The sequence below is a fragment of the Chiloscyllium plagiosum genome, unplaced genomic scaffold (genome assembly GCF_037043375.1).
Source record: "Chiloscyllium plagiosum isolate Xiang-an unplaced genomic scaffold, Cpla_swu_hap1 HiC_scaffold_22, whole genome shotgun sequence".
In the NCBI taxonomy this organism is placed as follows: domain Eukaryota; kingdom Metazoa; phylum Chordata; class Chondrichthyes; order Orectolobiformes; family Hemiscylliidae; genus Chiloscyllium; species Chiloscyllium plagiosum.
In genome coordinates, this window is record NW_028270160.1 from 46161611 (window position 1) to 46181518 (window position 19908).

At 39.8% G+C, this 19908-nt stretch overlaps 1 protein-coding gene across 1 annotated transcript in view; it reads right to left on the bottom strand.

Annotated features, from left to right (window-relative positions):
• The window catches only part of fra10ac1 (FRA10A associated CGG repeat 1), a 36843-nt gene extending 30986 nt beyond the window's left edge, over positions 1 to 5857 (bottom strand). Inside the window, exons 1-2 of the mRNA XM_043712466.2 lie at positions 5732 to 5857; positions 2256 to 2335 (exon numbers count right to left, since the gene is read on the bottom strand). Coding sequence (XP_043568401.1) covers positions 2256 to 2335; positions 5732 to 5767 — 116 coding nt within the window. The 5' untranslated portion in view covers positions 5768 to 5857. The remainder of the gene's footprint in view (positions 1 to 2255; positions 2336 to 5731) is intronic.
• Between the last annotated feature and the right edge of the window lie 14051 nt (positions 5858 to 19908).

Below are 19908 nucleotides of genomic sequence, written 5' to 3' on the forward strand. Positions count from 1 at the left end.
ATAATCATTTTGTCTTGTAGTGCCGTTCTCTTTCTGTATGTGGTCCTGTTCTGTCCTATGGTGATGGCCTATTAGATTATCGCGGTCCACTTCTGATTGGTTGTTTTTGAAATTAATTATCTTTGACGCACAATTTCTTGTCTGTACCTGAGTGGTTTGTTGTGTGTTTCCGTAATCATAACCTGGATTATCCTGAGACTGTTTTGTCTGACTGTTTCTCTGGCTTGTGGTTTGTTGATTGCTGTCTGTATCTGGCATATGGTGGTAGTACTTGATTTCATTGATATCCATGTAGGAATCGGAGTTGTTCCTGGGTAGCGCTTAGGTGGTTGGCACAGGATTCCCGTTTCTTTACTTGTCTTAGCGGTGTGTCACCCATAGATGTTCAAGATGTTCTTTACGCAAACTTTGAAGCTCAAGATAAATCATAGACACTTTTTTTAAATAGCTGCAGCTTTATAAAAATGAAAGCTTAACATGAGTAAATGTTAAAATTATTCGTGTATATTTAAGGCACAATAAATTCCAGGATCTTAAATAATCTTTTAGTTGAGAAATCATTTATTTTATTGAGAACAGGGTGTCAAAGTTTGTCTGAAAAAGTTCTGGATAAGTGCCTTGCGTTTCTTTTAAATACATTAAAGGCTATATATACACCAGATATTGATTGTACTATAAAATACATTAATCCTTTTTATAAAAACAAAACATTTAGAGCTTGCAGTATTGAAAATCTTGATAAGGTGTTGAAACTGAAGTGTGGTTACTTGACTTAATTCAACAATCAACATCATCCAAAGATGAGTTCTTCCAAAATTACCCCTTTTATTGTTATAGGAAAAAAACCCCTCTATTTTCAGGTGAAGTTTTAATTCTGTAGAGTAACTCGCTTGCTAAAACATACTTGCTAAAATTGTAATTCCAAAAAGTACACCACATACATGGAATTGCGATGCTGGTAACATTACTTTCAGCAGCATTCAAGCAATGGCTGAACATGGGACAGACTGAACTCAACCAGAAAGGAATATTGTTCTCACTACCTTGTGCTCACCAGCCCCTATAAAGAGCTTGCCACCTTCTGTTCAACTTCCCTCTTTATTAGCCAACTCTCGAACACTTGTCATGTTGCTAAATGACCCCATCTAAGTCCTCCCCACCGTTGACTCCATTTGCACAATTGAGATGGCCAACAAAATAGTAAGAGCTCATGACAAGTGGACAATGAGAACATTACAATGTCATTACAATGATGGAAACTACGCATGTGATAGGAGATCAAATATGTGCCGAAAGATCAAGTGTATTCTTTCCTGATTGGTGTCAGATATGAAATATATGTCTCCCTTTTTAAACTTCAAACTCAGCTCTGTGTCAAAAGGACTTTCCCCTTTCTTTCTTGACTTGAACAGCATTTGTCCATCATTCTTTCTCTCCTTATTCCCTCGGCAGTAAATACACTTCACAGCTTGTTTACTTCATAGCTTTTCTTCATCATATCTTCCTTCACTGATCTGTTACTCCTCTTTTTTATTGTTTCTCATCTTCTGTCAATGCTGAAATTTATTGTGCCATACTGCTGAAGCACAGTGACTCAGTGGTTAGCACTGCTGCCTCTCTGCACCAGGTACCCGGGTTCAATTCCAGCCTCGGAGTCTGTGTGGAGTTTGCACATTCTTCCCATATCTGCATGGGCTTCCATCCGGGTGCTCTGGCTTTCCCTGCCCCCACCCCAAAGATGTGCAGGTTAAGTGGATTGACCTAACTGATGCTAAATTGTCCAGTGTCCAGGGATGTTCAGGCTAGCCATAGGAAATATATGGTTACAGGGATATCATAAAGGAGTGGGCCTGGGTGGAATGCTCTTTGGAGGGTTGGTATAGACTTGATGGGCCGAATGGCTGCTTCCAAACTGTGGGAGAGTTCTAAGACTTGAAGATTGGAGGACATTACTTTAATGCTATTTGACAGAAAGTATGTTGTAAACTACTATCCAGGTAGCACTCACTGTTTCTTTCTTTTGTATGGTTTTAATTCAGTTATGTTTCAGCCATCATTTGGTGGTCAAGAAAATGTCTTCTATGTAAAAATAGTTTTTGCAAGTGTATTGTTATGACCAAAAGCTACAATTTCAATTCAAAACAAAATAACGAGGCTTACAACAACTAATTATAATTGTTTAATTCACAAATTAAAATAAACTCATGAAATACGTTTCTTATATACGTTCAATTTTAACCAGAATTACATTGTACCTTCGACTTTTACAGTTGGACGTCTCACTGTCATTTTCATCCTCACTGAATTCGGAATCATAGCCCCCAAGACCATGCTCCTGTTAACATTAGAAAAAAAGTGCAGTATTGTATAATTTGTTTTTCATATTCTTTTATATGAATCTTCAATAATTATCGATCCTCCACAGAACAAAAGCACAATACAACAAAAGCATTAATTGTCTACACTGTACTAAATTGGAACTAAACAGGCATAAGTTAATAAGAATTTTTTTTTCCCAAAAGAACTAATGTCCACTGTACAGACAAAATACTATCACTCTGAACAAACCTGTAGACTACTGGAAAGGTCAGAGTTAATGCATTGGATCATATTAAACAGGCTGTGGTTACTCACTTTACTGCATCAAAAAATCGCAACATGAAAGTTAAATTTAACAATTGACACAAATGTTCATTATTACTGCATCCATTCCAATATTTGTCCATAAAATATCTTCTGAACTTATACAGTTTTAAACTATGAATTCCATATTCATTTGCATGGCAGTTGGCAATTTCAAGTTCTTTCGGTTTCCAGTTTTTTGTTGTTGATTGCAACCACTATCTACTGCACTCCCTTTTGCAGCCTCTGCTTTTGCATCCTGCTCCAGTCACTCCATACCTCTTGAGGCCTCTCTTTCTTTCCCCATTCATTACTTCACCTCAAAATAAAATGATTAGCTTGGGTCTCTGGATCACTGGTCCAGAGACATTACCACTGTACCGCTGTTTCAAATCACCCATCCTTCTTTAAGAATTTAAAGTTAGATTTATGATGTGCATTCAAGTTTCAAAACTTTACTATATTTGACTAATAATCTCCATCAGCAAGCTTTCATACCTAAACTTCTTCAAACTGCGAATAACACAGGAAACATGTACTTAGCAGAATTTGAAGACTGCAACATTAATTAAGAAACACATTTCAGCACTATTTTGCATTCTATATATTTTTCAGTAAAAGTCGGCGATACTTTGCCGAAAATCTTAGTTGCTGTAAAACAAAAGCTTCACTGTGGAAGAGACCCAATATAATGTTCATCCAAACATTACTGTCCAGATCTTAACTCTCACAAAATTGCATAAGAATATTAAAAACTAAGACCAGGAGTAGGAGATTTAGCCCCTCGAGCCTGCTCCACAATCCACTACAATCATGGCTCATCTCACCTATTATGGCTTTGTTGCTGATCTCCATTAGTTCCCAAACCTGCAACATCTTAGTTTTAAAATGCACATCCTTATTATTAAATTCCTCCAGGCTTGCCTCTCCATAATTGAGAGCTTTCCAATTCTACAGATTCAAACAAATTTCACTCTGCTCATTTAGGGCCTAAACGCAGCAAATTCCCCCATCTTGCTTTCTTTCTTTAAGACACTCCTTAAAACCTAAGCTTTTGGTCCTTCATTCAAATAGGTTCTGTGCCACACATTGCTTGATAACACTCTTGTAAAGAGTGTTAGAGCATTTTAGTTCATTCAAAAGTACTATGGGACACAAATGCAAGCAGTTCCTGACCTAGTCATGGAAACATGTTAGAATCTTATAATTCCTTAGGGGGAGGACTCCATCAGGAGTAGAGATGATATTTGTGAGGCTCCCAAATCCTCTGAGCCATACAAAAACAATTTAACATCTGCATATTCACACCTTGAATCACTAATGAAACGGGTCAGAAACTACAATCTGCATTAGTGGTACTGACATGGAGGTGGTCAAAAGTTTCAAGTTCCTCGGAAAAAACATCACCAACAATTTATCCTGGTCCATCCACGTCAATGCTACAGTCAAGAAGGCACAGCAACACCTCTGCTTCCTCAGAAATCTAAGGTAATTCAGCATGTCCACCATGACTCATCAATGTTTATTGATGCACCACAGAAAGTATCCTACATGGCAGCTTGGTATGGCAACTACTCTGCCTAAGACTGCAAGAAATTACAGAGAATTGTGAACGCAGCTCAGTCCATCATGAAAACCAGCCTTCCATCCAGTGACTCTGTCTACACTTCTCACTGCCTCAGGAAAGCAGCCAACACAATCAAAGATGCTTCCTACCACGGTTACACTATTCTATTGGATAGAAGACACAAAAATTTGAAAACATGTACCAACAGATTTAAGAACAGCTTCTTCCCCACTGTTATCAGACTTATGAATTGACCTTTCATGTATTAGAAATGATCTTTGTTTGTATCTTTCCTGTAGCTGTAATAGTAAATGTGGTATTCTATTACCCTGATGTACTTAGTTAAGGTACGATTTGTCTGGTTAGCACACAAAACAATACTTTTCTCTGTATCTCAGTTCATGTGGCAATAATAAATCAAATTAAAGTCTGACCAATACACACCTAAACTGACGAGATATTCTATTTTAATCCTCAGGCTCCTAAAAGCCCTTAAATGTTTTAATCTGACATGATTTACTCAAATGTTTCCTCTGGAGAGTTTAATAGTTAACATTACTTAATGCAACAGTTTTATTTTTTCCAAGTTTTGGAAGGTCTGGCAACATTTGTGGAGAGCACAGGAGGTAACATTTTAGATCAATGACCTTTTATTTGAACATCTAATAAAACACATCAATCTGAAACATTTACTCCTCCTCTCTCTCCTGAGGTGCAGCCAGGCCTGGTTTATATTTCAGCATATTGTTGTGTGTTTGATTTCCATGACCTGCAGTATTTTCCTTTCATGGTATGTTTGGCTCTGCATTGCAGACTCTTTTGTGGAGGAGTAGTCAACTCCCTACAGTTTTGGATACATCTCCCTAATATCTAGGTTTCATAGCACTCCAACGTTAATACCGTTTCTAATTTATTTTTTTCAGTTGTTGATCTCATGGTATCTCCCATGCTCATTCTGATTTGCAAAGGCCAAGAGCAACTCCAAAGGGTTATCACTTAGGCTTTAAAAACAATCATATTAAATAAAAATAGATGAGTAATCACTGAAGTTAGTACTTTGAACTTAGTCCACTCCTGAGAGACTCGAAGAAAGATTGTTCACCAATTGGGAGGAAACAATTTGAAAAAATGAAACAAATGCAAAAATTGTTGCAGACACTAAGGACTGGCAGCATCTATACAGAAGCAGAGTTAACGCTTTGAGACCGGTATAACAACTTCAGAAATGTTAATGTATGTATGGCATTTTAAAACAAGATCACATATCTATCCTTGCTTTTCTTCATCTAACTGACTGCAGAGAGACTTTCTCTTCCAAAATGTCAATTTTATTTATTGGAAAACCCCATTCTGAACGAAAGCACTGACTTCCCAAACTCTAACCCTCGCCATGAATTCAGGAGACCATCAGCTGAACGAGGGAAAACCAACAATAGACGCACAGAGCGGGAACTCCCTGCGCTGTGGTCTAACTGTCAAGTCGCCTCCACGTTCTCACAAACACCACTCCACCATCCCCTTGAGTGAGTTGATGTTCCCAACCTGGACAAAATCCAACTTCCGTCCCTGTGCGCTCATCGCCCCCTCCTCCCTGCGACGAATGATGACGCGACTGCTGACGCCAACAAGCGGCGACAACGCTCGGGCGGTTGAGCCGTTCCCGGGAGGAGGCGCGCCGGCGTGGTCACATGGGTGGGTGAGGCGCGCCGGCGTGGTCATGTGGGTGGGTGAGGCGCGCCGGCGTGGTCACGTGGGTGGGTGAGGCGCGCGGGCGGGGTCACGTGGGTGGGTGAGGCGCGCGGGCGTGGTGGTCACGTGGGTGGTTGGGGCAAGCGAAATGGCGCATGCGTGCGCGTGGCCTGTCAGCGATTCGGTTAGAGACGGAAACAACCTTTGGGCAGGCGAGAAGAGTGAGTGGTTTGGTCTGTGTTTTATTTTCAGGGGATGGTGTCCTATTCCCTCAGGCTGTTTCACAACTGGAGAGGTGGTAAACCGGCTGGGATTTGTAGAGGACATTCACCGCAGAAACAGGCCATTCGGTCCAACACGCCCGTGCTAGCGTCTCTTGTCCACACCAGTCTTTCCTCATGTGCTCCATTCAATATAATGTTTCAAATGATCTATTTGTGTGGCCGACACAAACTACATACACACACCCAACCACACTCGCAGCAAAGCGACCTGTACCCAAATACAACTGAATTTCTTGGAACATTCCCCATTCTACAGAAAAAATACGAATTGTATATGCTATCATTTGCGCAATTCCCAGTTGCGGTTGTTACCCAATGTTTTTAATTCAGTCAGGGGATGTGGTCTTAATATTTCTTGGGGTGGGTCACCGGACCCAAAATGTTAACTCTGATTTCTGTCCACAGATGCTGCCTGACCTGCTGAGCTTTTTCCTGTTTTTTTTTCTCTCTCTGATTTATAGCATCCACAGTTCTTTTGATTTTTATTTCTTGCCCATCCTTGAGAGGTTGGTGTGAACTGCACCTGTGTGGCACCAATGTTACTTACTACATGACTGGCCAAACGTAGATAGTACTACATAAAAACCGAACAAACGATGGGTGCTGTAAATCAGAAATGAAAACAGAAATTGCTGGAAAAGCTCAGCAGATATGGCAGAATCTTTAGAGAGAAATGTTTCGGGTGGAGTGTTCAAACTCCACACAGACAGTTGCCTGAGGCTGGGATCACCCAGGGACTGTGAGGCAGCAGTGCTAACCACTGAGCCACCATGTTTCACTGTCCTTGATTTCAAACTATCCTTTTAGCACCATTTCCTGAAGCATTTGGAGAGTTACTTCTACTGTAATTGATTTGGGCAAGGCAATGTCTTTCAGAGTAAATGTTTTTGCTAGATTGATGATATCTGGAGCATGTTGAGCTCTTGTTTCTCATGGAGAAAGTGAGGACTGCAGATGCTGGAGATCAGAGGAAGAGAGCTTCTTCAAGGAAGGCAAGGGCTTATGCCCGAAATGTCGATTCTCCTGCTCCTTGGATGCTGCCTGACTTGCTGCGCTTTTCCAGCAACACATTTTCAGCTCTTGTTTCTCATGGCAGGTTTCACACAGTTTGAGCATCCTTAGCTTCCTTAGTGTAGGGTGCTAGTCTTGACAGCACATTGACAATGTACATTTGTTTATCTTGCTTGCATGTAATGTGTAGATGATGTCTCTGCTAACAACGTTCTTTGCAGATGCTTTAGTGCAGGTAAGTACTAGTTTGATCAATGTGATTCGAAATGGCTTGTGGTAAAATCCACTGTCACTTTGTCTCTCCCAAACAAATATTGATTAAAATATTCACAGGTATAGAAACAGCCAGCCTCTCTTTATCAGTTTGAACATCACATCATCCAATTTACATTTTAAAAATTGGCTGGAAATGAATAAGTGTTGCTCCAAGAAAATCAAAAAATGCTGGAGACACTCAGCAGGTCTAGTAGCATCCATGGAGAGAGAAACAGAGTGAACATTTTGGGTCTGATATGGCTTCTTCAGAACTGGAACTTCAGCTTTGAAGGAGAGTCATGTCGGACATGAAATGTTAACTCTGTTTCTCTTTCCACAGCTGCAGCCAAGCCTGCTGAGTTTCTCCTGTGTTTTTTTTAGATTAGATTAGATTCGATTCCCTACAGTGTGGCCCAACAAGTCCACACCGACCCTCCAAAGAGCAACCCACCCAGACCCGTTCCCCTACATTTACCCCTGACTAATGCACCCAACACTACGGGCAATTTAGCATGGCCAATTCACATGCACATCTTTGGACTGTGGGAGGAAACTGGACCACCGGAGGAAACTCACGCAGACACAGAGAATGTGCAAACTCCACACAGACAGTTGCCCAAGATGGGAATTGAACCCGGGTCTCTGGCGCTGTGAGGCAGCAGTGCTAACCACTGTGCCACCGTGCCATCCCTTTTTCTGTTTTCATTTATGATTTCCAGCATTCATTGTATTTTGCTTTTATTTAAGGGTTGCTGCAATCCTTTTTCACTGGTGTTGCACTGAAAATCTGTTTTCATCATTTTGTTACAGTCGTAGTAAATGGTGGCTATCAAATTTTAACTTCTGTTATCTGATTGTTATATCTGACATCTTCTATGAAAATTTGAAAAAACCAAACTGAGCTAAAATGACCACAAATTGAGGCAGGTTTATGAGACTAATGTGGAGTAAATAAAACCACCTGCACTGACATTATCATTTTATCTAAAGACAATTAAGTGAGGTGACTATGTCAGGAGTCAAGAAACACCAAAATAAATTACTGGAGAAACTCAACAGATCTAGCAGCATTTATGGAGAGAAAACAGAGTTAATGTTCCAGTGACCCTTCCTCAGAACTGAAGAAAAATACTCAGTCAAGAAACTCAGATCTGCATCTCTTGTTTTAATTTGACATTGGCGATTATTCATTTCTTAATTTTCCGATGTCTTTATAAGCTGGCAAATGGACAATGAAGACAGACTTTGGAATACCTACAACTACGTTTCATCAGTTGCTTTTTAACAGCACAGGAGAGAGAATGAATATGAATTGGTAACAACATTGACTGAAAGACGTTTGATCTTTTTCTCAGAAGACATTGTCCAGTGAAAAAGCAAATTTGGGTATCAATCAGTTATTGAGAACTCAAAGATGTCTGTAAATATCACCAATCCTCAATTAAACAACTGTGGTCTCAGGTTAAAAATCTAACACCTTAAGGAGTTTAAAGACTTTATATATTTTGTGTACTTGCTATCCCTGCTAGACGTGCTTCCCATTTTAAACTTGTTACATATATTTGATGTTACGTTTTTATTACATTTTTAAGCATCAGGTAATAATATTCCTTTTTCTTTCACCGAAGAAAAACTTGTAATTTTCTTTTTCATTTTGATGCATTTAACCACATTTTTAATTGGCATGTGATACATGCTAAAAAATAAATACAAATATTTATTATGACTAACCAAGGAGGAATTAAAAAAGGGAAGCCAAATCATCTATCTGCACCTGGCCATAACAGTTGATGAGTCAAATGAATACAGCTGTGAAAATTGAGTGCAAACCTGAGAGTTTGGTGATTGGAAATTTAAATTATTAATTTTGTTCTGAATTTTTAAAAACATCTAATTTTGTATGTAATTAGCCGTAACTGGGTATTACTATGTAAACAGGCTAAGTTCCTTTCTTGCAGCTTAGACAGGGGAAACATTCAGTTATGACTGAAGAGAAACTTGCAGTGATATTACCTTGGTTTATGAGACCAGGATGTCGAATCGGTCTGAATGGAGATGAGGAATAGAATGTTTTATATATTAATGATTTAGATAAAGGTACTGAGGGCATTCTGGCTAAGTTTGCATACAATTCAAAGACAGGTATAGGGACAGGTAACATTGAGGAGGCGGGAAGGCTGCAGAAAGATTTGGACAGATTAGGAGAGTGGACAAAGAAGTGGCAGATGGAGTACAACATGGAAAAGTGAGAGGTCATACACTTTGGTAGGAAGAATAAAGGCATGGATTATTTTCTAAATGGGGAGAAAATCCAGAAATCTGAAGTGCAAAGAGACTTGTGAGTTCTAGTCCAGGATTATCTCAAGGTAAACTTGCAGATTGAGTCAGTAGTAGGAAGGCAAATGCAATAATGGCATTTATTTTGAGAGACTTGAAGATAAAGGCAGGGATGTACTTCTGAGGCTCTGGTCAGGCTACGTTTGGAGTATTGTGCGCAGATTTGGGTCCCATATCTCAGGAAGGATGTACTGGCCCTGGACCGTGTTCAGAGGAAGTTCATGAGATTGATCCCAGGAATGAAAAGCTTAACATATGAGGATTGTTTGAGGACTCTGGGTTTATACTCGATGGAATTTAGAAGGAAGGGGGGAAATCTAATTGAAACTTACAGAATACTTAATGGCCTGGACAGAGTGGATGTTGAGAAGATGTTTGCATTGGCAGGAGACACTAGGACCTGAGGGCATAGCCTTAGAGTAAAGGGAAGATCTTTTAGAACAGAGTTAAGGAGAAATGTCTTCAGCCAGAGAATGGCGAATCTATGGAATTCATTGCTACAAAAAGCTGTGGAGGTAAGCACATTGAGTATTTTAGACAGAGATAGATAAGTTCTTGATTGTCAAGAGGATCAAGAGTTCTGGAGAGAAAGTGGGAGAATGGAGTTGAGAAACTAATCAGCCATGGTTGAATAATGGAACCTACTTGATGGGCTGAATGGCCTAATTTCTGCTCCTATGTCTCATGGTCAAATGGTCTTATGAAAAAAAGTTACTAGTGGAAGTGGTCTACGGTCCTCTTCACAGTCATCATAATGTAGGGTAAAATATATAAAACAAAATCTTGAGGTCTTGTAATAAGGTGATGTCAATAATCATGGATGACATAGTCTATATACAAACTGGAAAAATCAGATTAACTGTAATAGTCTGCATAATGAGCTCAAAAAATGCTTTTAGGGTTGTGCTCCACCAAGAAACTTTCTGGAACCAACCAGACGGTTAGATTAGACTTAGTTTTATATAATGTGATGGGACTATTTTATGACCTCAGGGTAAAGGCTGTACTAAGCACCATAATATGAATGAATTTTGCATCCATCTTGAAACAGAGAAAATTAAATTTAAAACGTGTAAACTTAAGTAAGGGTAATTGTGTGGACATGAAAGCTAAGCTAGCTGAAGTGTATTGATATACTAGACTTGGAGATAGATCAATAGAGGTGTAGTGGCAAGCATTTAAGGGAATAATACTCAGAATAAGTGCATTCCTATGATAAACATTTGAAGAAGAGGACTCATCTGTGGTTAACTAAAGAAGTCAAGGAAAGCATCAAACTTAAGGAGAAAATTGCAGCTCAGGTGATTGGTCGGAATGTAAAAAAAAATGAGTTAAAAATTATTCGGGAGAAAGAATTTGAGTATAAAGGAAAACTACCGAGAAATCTTAAAGAAAATAGCAAGTGAATATCCAGATACCTAAAGTGTTAAAGGGCTTTCCTTTACTGCTTAACATGAATAAGGTGTAGATTAACAATGGCAGTAGAAATCATATTTCTGACCCCTGAGTCCTAGAAATTAGGTTGATTAATCCAGTATTTTTCCCTTGTATGGATTGGCCAAATTTGCATTTAATAATTGGAAATGGTTGAGGTTAACTCTTATTAGTTGATTATTCCTTCATCAGATTAGCTATATCAGTTAGTACAGGCAGTCCCTGGGTTGCAAGCTAGTTCTGTGCTAGATTTTATTCACAAGTTGAATTATACGCAAGTTGGAACACAATGCAAGACAGTGGAAAGCAGCTGTCTGTAAGAACAGGGAATGTTTGCTTGTCAGATCTTTAAACTCAATATATGTGATCGTATTTGTATATCCGAGTATTCGTAATTCAGGCAACCCCTGTAATAACAATTTTAGTTCAAAGCAAATTAACAGGGACATTCATCTCCACTTGATATGTGAATCACAAGATGCAGTGGTATACATCCAAGGAGCACATAATGATCAAACGTTTCAAAACTTCTCAGTTCTGAAGAAGGGTCACTGGACCCAAAATGTTAACTCTGATTTGTCTCCAGAAATGCTGCCAGAACCGCTTTGTTTTTGTTTTTGAAACTTCTACCATGAGATCGTAATTTAAACATCCTTAAGAAGACACAGATGGCATCAGAGAAGTAAGTTTTAAAAAAAATTTTGGTTGGATGACCAAGTTCTCAAGGGAGAATAAATTTCTCTCTTCACAAGTCTAATGTTGGATACAACATTGTTTGAATTAAAAATAAAAGAATTTTAAAGTGTATTTGATAAGTGTATAGCTATATGAAGAAATAAACAAAGCAACCTCTTAGCCCCCTCAAGCAAAATGAAAGGTAAAGAGGTAAAAATCATTCCCAAGTCTTGTAGCATATGCACATGCACACACTGGCATTTAAGACAGAACAAGTTATAGAGTAGGGGAGGTGAAATTGAAAAAACGCTGAGCTCCATAAATAAAAAGAATCATTTAAGGTGTGGGTTTGCTTGCTGAGCTGTAGGTTTGATATCCAGACGTTTCATTACCTGACTAGGTAACATCATCAGTGGCGACCTCCAAGTGAAGCGAAGCTGTTGTCTCCTCCTTTCTATTTATATGTTTGTCCTGGATGGGGTTCCTGGGGTTTGTGGTGATGTCATTTCCTGTTCGTTTTCTGAGGGGTTGATAGATGGTATCTAGATCTATGTGTTTGTTTATGGCATTGTTGTTGGAGTGCCAGGCCTCTAGGAATTCTCTGGCATGTCTTTGCTTAGCCTGTCTCAGGATAGATGTGTTGTCCCAGTCGAAATGGTGGTTTTTTTCATCCGTGTGTTGGGCTGCGAGGGAGAGAGGGTCGTGTCTTTTTGTGGCTAGCTATAAACAAACACATAGATCCAGATACCATCTATCAGCCCCTCAGAAAACGAACAGGAAATGACATTACCACAAACCCCAGGAACCCCATCCAAGACAAACCTATAAATAGAAAGCAGGAGGCAACAGCTTCGCTTCACTTGGAGGTCGCCACTGATGATGTTACCTAGTCAGGTAATGAAATGTCTGGATATCAAACCTACAGCTCAGCAAGCAAACCTAAACCTCAACCTGAGCTACAAACCTTGCAAAAAAGAATCATATTTTTCAAAGTTATTTTGAACGTGAAATTATGATGCAGGTGTGCCAAATGTAAGTTGGTTGTCCTTCTGAAGAAATTACATTTTAAATTGCGGTCATTCCTTTTCCAAAGTGTGTGCTAATACATTTAAATTCCTTTTTTCCCCAATTCTCTTTCTCTATGATGGATTTGAATTTATGACCTAGATGGGATCTGAACTTAACAAAAAATGTTGGGAGAGACTGACTATTGTTATATTCTGCAAGCCATCTTGATTTTACTCTCTTTTGAAATCAATGTACAAGCTTATGATCACAAGTGGGAGTTACAATCACATGATAGCTAACTTGGTACCCCATAGGAATGCTCCATTTTAATGAAGGTGTTTTGGTCTCCCATTATCAAAGCTATCAAGATGCCATTGAAACTTATAGTGGAATCTTCAGCACCATTTTGCATAATGAGCTTTTGGTAGATGTTCTTAATCTCTTATTGCTTCTGTAGATGAACTGCCTGTTACTTATTGTCCTCAGGTTTTTGTGTGATTCAAACCAGGTACAAAATGCCTTAATCCAAAGGCTCCTTTCTCAAGGGCTACTTTTTAGTTTTCAGAGCTCCTTTTTCATTATTACTGTCTCATTTATTTGGTGATGTAGTCGCATCGTAACAATGTCCTCTGTGATGGTATTGATGGGATTTAGGCTCACTCAGAAACAGTGTTAGAAAAATTCATTAATATCCTCAATAATAGCCAAATCTTATTAAATTTCAATCCACAACACAAGGAAAGCAACAACAATAGGTACTACAATATTTAAATTGTTTAAAAGCACCCACAGTTTAAAAACAACTTTTTCAAATTAATTGACACACTTGGCACAAGGGCGGCCCCATCTTCATTTCAAAGATGTCTGTAAGAGAGACATGAAGTCACTGAGCATGAACGTCGAGAGGTGGGAAGACATTGCAAGCAATCGTTCTTGCTGAAGGCTGGAATTACGCAGCGGTCTAAAAAGAGAAGAAAAGCTGAGCCTGTTGCTGAAAAAAGCGAACCCACCCAACAAACTGCACCAAGACAACACTGGAGAACAGCGCCTTCAAGTTGCAGTAGCTGTGACTGTAACTACCGTGTGGACCTCTACAGCCACAACAGACGCTGCTGTACCAACAAAGATTGAAACAAGACTTCTCAGGCACAGATCAATGGTCTTGCGAAACTAACAGATGCTACCATCACTGTGACACACTTGTACAGACAAAAAAATCATCCTAAATATACCTTTGACAGACTGGTGAGGTTGCACGTATGATTTTTCCTCGTAGAAACACTAAGCTGGAACATTTTAATCAGCATTTACTACCCTTTTTAAAATTGTATCTCAAATCCTGAACTCAGATTTAAAAATAGTAAATAACATTTGATACAAAATGTTCATTTCAGTAGCATCCACTACTTTATCCATTTGGTAGCTCCTGAACCGGTTCAGTTTTAAACTGGAAATGGCACATTCATTTGCAAAGAGTTGATTCCTCAGAGATTGCAAGTCTCCCTGATTCTCAGTTGACTTTTTTTTGTTGATAGGTTTAAAAGTGCTTTCTTTCCTTCACAGTCCATATCCCGCATCTAACCACCTCCTACCCTCTTCCAGTGCAGCCTCCCTCTCAGTTTCCCTCTTCCCCTTCTCTCTCCCCATACCTATTGCAGTGTCCTTCTCCGCAGTCATTTGCAGTCTTTTCCTTCCTCTGTTCCCCCAGCAGCCTCCAATGTCATTTTTTTGTGGTTGCTTCTTGCACCCTTTTGCAGCCCATTCCCTACACCTCCCACATCTTCCTCCTCTGCTCACTATACTTGCATCTTCCTTCTCCCCCACTATTCATTCAGTTTCCTCTCCCACTCTCTTGCAGTCCTTTCACCTTCTTCCACACCTTGTAACCTTTTCAAAGTTTGTGCGAAGATTTGTAGCTCGGGTGCTCGTTGCTGTGGTTCTGTTCGCCGAGCTGGAAGTTTTTGTTGCAAATGTTTCGCCCCCTGGCTAGGCGACATCATCAGTGCTTGGGAGCCTCCTGCGAAGCGCTTCTTTGATATTTCCTCCGGTGTTTATAGTGGTCTGTCCCTGCCGCTTCCGGTTGTCAGTTTCAGCTGTCCGCTGTAGTGGTTGGTATATTGGGTCCAGGTCGATGTGTTTGTTGATGGAGTTTGTGGATGAATGCCATGCCTCTAGGAATTCCCTGGCTGTTCTCTGTCTGGCTTGCCCTATGATAGTAGTGTTGTCCCAGTCGAATTCATGTTGCTTGTTGTCTGCATGTGTGGCTACCAAGGATAGCTGGTCGTGTCGTTTCGTGGCTAGTTGATGTTCATGTATGCGGATTGTTAGCTGTCTTCCTGTTTGTCCTATGTAGTGTTTAGTGCAGTCCTTGCATGGTATTTTGTACACTACATTCGTCTTGCTCATGTTGAGTATCGGGTCCTTCGTTCTGGTGAGTTGTTGTCTGAGCGTGGCTGTTGGTTTGTGTGCCGTTATGAGTCTTAGGGGTCGCAGTAGTCTGGCTGTCAGTTCCGAGATGCTCCTGATGTATGGTAGTGTGGCTAGTCCTTTTGGTTGTGGTATGTCCTCGTTCCTTGGTCTTTCTCTTAGGCATCTGTTGATGAAGTTGCGCGGGTATCCTTTTTTGGCGAATACCTTGTATAGGTGTTCCTCTTCTTCTTTTTGTAGTTCTGGTGTACTGCAGTGTGTTGTGGCCCTTTTGAATAGTGTCCTGATGCAGCTTTGTTTGTGTGTGTTGGGGTGGTTACTTTCATAGTTTAGGACTTGGTCTGTGTGTGTGGCTTTCCTGTATACCCTTGTAGTGAATTCTCCGTTCGGTGTTCTCTGTACCATCACGTCTAGGAATAGGAGTTGGCTATCCTTTTCTTCTTCTCTCGTGAATCGGATTCCTGTGAGTGTGGCGTTGATGATCCGGTGTGTTTTTTCTATTTCTGTGTTTTTAATGATTACAAACGTGTCATCGACATATCTGACCCAGAGTTTGGGTTGAACTTGTGGTAGGACTGTTTGCTCTAACCTTTGCATAACTGCCTCTGCTATGAGTCCCGAGATTGGTGATCCCATGGGTGTTCCGTTGATTTGTTCGTATATCTGGTTGTTGAATGTGAAGTGTGTTGTGAGGCACAAGTCCAGTAGTTTAAGTATGCCGTCTTTGTTGATAGGTTCAGCGTCCTGTTTTCTGTTCTGTATGTCCTGTAGGTTGGCTATTGTTTCTCTGGCTAAGGTTTTGTCAATCGCAGTGAACAGTGCCGTCACGTCGAATGATATCATGGTTTCTTCTTTGTCTATGTATATATTTCTGATGTCCAAGAATTCCTGTGTTGATTGTATGGAGTGTTTGGATCCGCTGACCAGGTGTTTCAGTTTCTGTTGTAGTTCTTTGGCCAGTTTGTATGATGGTGTCCCTGGTATGATGGCCACAACACACTGCAGTACACCAGGACTGCAAAAAGAAGAAGAGGAACACCTATACAAGGTATTCGCCAAAAACGGATACCCGCGCAGCTTCATCAACAGATGCCTAAGAGAAAGACCAAGGAACGAGGACATACCACAACCAAAAGGACTAGCCACACTACCATACATCAGGAGCATCTCAGAACTGACAGCCAGACTACTGCGACCCCTAGGACTCATAACGGCACACAAACCAACAGCCACGCTCAGACAACAACTCACCAGAACGAAGGACCCGATACCCAACATGAGCAAGACGAATGTAGTGTACAAAATACCATGCAAGGACTGCACTAAACACTATATAGGACAAACAGGAAGACAGCTAGCAATCCGCATACATGAACATCAACTAGCCACGAAACGACACGACCAGCTATCCTTGGTAGCCACACACGCAGACAACAAGCAACATGAATTCGACTGGGACAACACTACTATCATAGGGCAAGCCAGACAGAGAACAGAGAATTCCTAGAGGCATGGCATTCATTCACAAACTCCATCAACAAACACATCGACCTGGACCCAATATACCAACCACTACAGCGGACAGCTGAAACTGACAACCGGAAGCGGCAGGGACAGACCACTATAAACACCGGAGGAAACATCAAAGAAGCGCTTTGCAGGAGGCTCCCAAGCACTGATGATGTCGCCTAGCCAGGGGACGAAACGTTTGCAACAAAAACTTCCAGCTCGGCGAACAGAACCACAGCAACCTTGTAACCTTCCCACCTCAACAACCCACCTTTCTCATCCCACCTGCAACCTCCATCCCTCCACTTGCAGCTTCACACCCCTCCAGCAGTCTGTATGCCCATCCCTCTTACATCTTCATCTTCCCCCCCTTACTCCTCTTGCATCTTTCTCCTTCCCCACTACCCCCTCTCCTACCATTCTTGCAGCCTCTTTCTCCCTATCCTTCAAGTCTACTCCTCCCGTTGCATCTCTTGTAGCCTCCTTCCCCTCCCTGTCAACCCTTTGTAGCCTCCCTCTTCTATCCCACTTCTCTGGGAAGTGCCTTCTCACACCAAAGAGAAAACCACACCTCCCCATCTTTTGTCTATCTCTCTGGCAAAAGGTAGCTCCAGATCTGCTGGCAACTCCCTCATTACCAGTACTAGCTATCATGCTGCTCCAATCACAGGCTGCTTCTCTCATCCTTTTGCTGACATCAGCTGCTGTGGGAGAGAATCAGCCTGTGATTGGAGCAGCCCCAAATGTCATTCCGACCTCCCAGGCTTGTGTATAAGCAGCAATGTGAGAAAAGAACGCAAATCTTTTGTCCTACGAGAATTCAGTGGCTGATCAGTTGTATCCATGTTGTCATTTGAGTTACTGCTTTATGTGCTCCAAACAAAATGTAATTGTCCACTTGTAAAACTGATGTCAATCTGGCAGAAAGCTGTATTGCTGAATGCACTTTACAATGCAATGCTGTATGTCAAGTCTATGCCGAGATTAAGGAAGGATCACAGCAATTCTTCAGCAACCATGGCTCATGGAACAATCAATGTGTTCAGAAATTACACACCTCTGAAGTAAGGAGGACTTGAACTATCACTGTGCCGCAACAGCAGAGTTCAATCCTGCCTTAGAACCTATAACTTGACCACAAATAGAAGCAAGGGATAAGTGCAATAAAGATAATTCTATAACTATGTTAACTATTAAGCATACCATTGAGATCTTGCAGCAGTGCTGTATATTTCCCCATGGAGCGGGTGGGGAGTGTACATTACAATAAAAAATTGTCATGTTATGCTCCAGACCCTTTGGCATTCTTGGTAATCAATCTGTATTTTGATTGTTGCTCCAGATGACTTGGATATTTCAACACTAGTATCTTCATCTATTTAAGCATCATTCATGAAATATGTGTTCATCACTTTTCCTTTCCTGTGTACAACACTTTATAATTTGTATATCATTACTTGATCCAAATAATTGCACAGTATCTGAATTGCCTCTTCCAAACATCACTACCTAGTACTACTGTTCATAAGAACTGTTGATTTTTCTATTTGCTTGTGTTATTTTTTTTCAAGATGGAAACCTGCTTTTTGGTTATGGAGTGAAATCTAGAAAGTTATAAGTGAAATAATTTTGCAAATTTCAAGGATCAAGAATAACCCTCAGTTAACCCCTCCCTTTCAGCAGTCATTCTTAGATTATTGTTCTTTTTATTGAAAATTAAATTTCAAATAATTTATGTGTATTCATGTGCAGTTTTACAAAACAACTCTTTTAGTATGCCTTGAGCATAACTGTTGCCAAAACCGTGTATGTATAGAACATACAAAACATGCCAAATGTATTTTATTCTGAAATCTACTCTCAGAATAGCTGTTAATTTCACAAAATTGTCAACAAAATGAAATGTAATTACATTTAAAAACATTGTTTTATATAAATTTAATAACATCTGTAAAAAGGAGTTTTCCCTATTTGTGGTGTCGTCCAGTCATGCGATTCCTATTTGAGACTGTTGGACATTAACAGTTAAAAATATTTTGTTCACCTCAGCCACACCATGTTTGAGCACTTTTCACGGTCTTGGAGACCGACAGTAATCTGGCAATAGATATTATTTGTTTTTAGTGAAAATGTTGGAGTTGTTTTTAATTACAAAACAATAGGCATTGTTGATAACGACTTGCATGAATCAAAACAAACTAGGATATTCAGCAACAAGTAAATCTCACTCTACTGGTCCATATTAGCTTAAAACAAAATTTGACATAATATTAAACAAAGTTGAATTTGAAAATTGCAATATTGATTACTTTCATTGATTTAAAATAACTCTTGATTGTAATGGCATACATTGTTTTATAAAGAAAACAACTAGCAGTATATTTGATGTTTCTTCCAAACAAATAAAATCCAACACCAAAACAGTCCATTTACTGCATGATAATTACATGCTTAGATACGTAAACATATATATATTGGTAAGCTTTTTTACATTCAGATTATAACAAAATACATTGTTCTGGACATAGTACTTACAAATGAGCTACCTCTGGGGGAAATCTCTGAGGAATCGATTTTCTGTTGTCACATTGGGCAGTTTCTTCAGTACATATACAACTTTCAGGACATTTTACTGGTCTTCGCGCACTTATTTTTAAAAAAAGCAGACTCAGTATCCAAAAGAGAGTGAATCTTATTGCGGATTTCCTAGCATTGATAAAGATAAAGACACTATTTGTTATTGCTGAAAACTGCATGATTTTTGCAATTTGAGATCAGTAACTTTGATTTGTATATGATCAGTCATGATGGAATAATTTCTAAAGTAGATGAAAGCTTTTATTATCAATTAGTTGCTAATTGAGCTAAGAAAAAGTGGCATAAAATACCATAAGTTATCAAGTAGGGAACTGTCAATACTTCTTGTGATGGCTTGTCACAATTTCCATTTGACTTGTGTCTATTCTATACACCAGACTAAAACAAACTCATGGTAAATAAGTATTGTCTTAAGCCAGCAGTTTAGGGATGAAAAAAAATGTGCTTTTATTTTGCCTGAGCAGATCCAAAAGAATAAATCACATTCATACA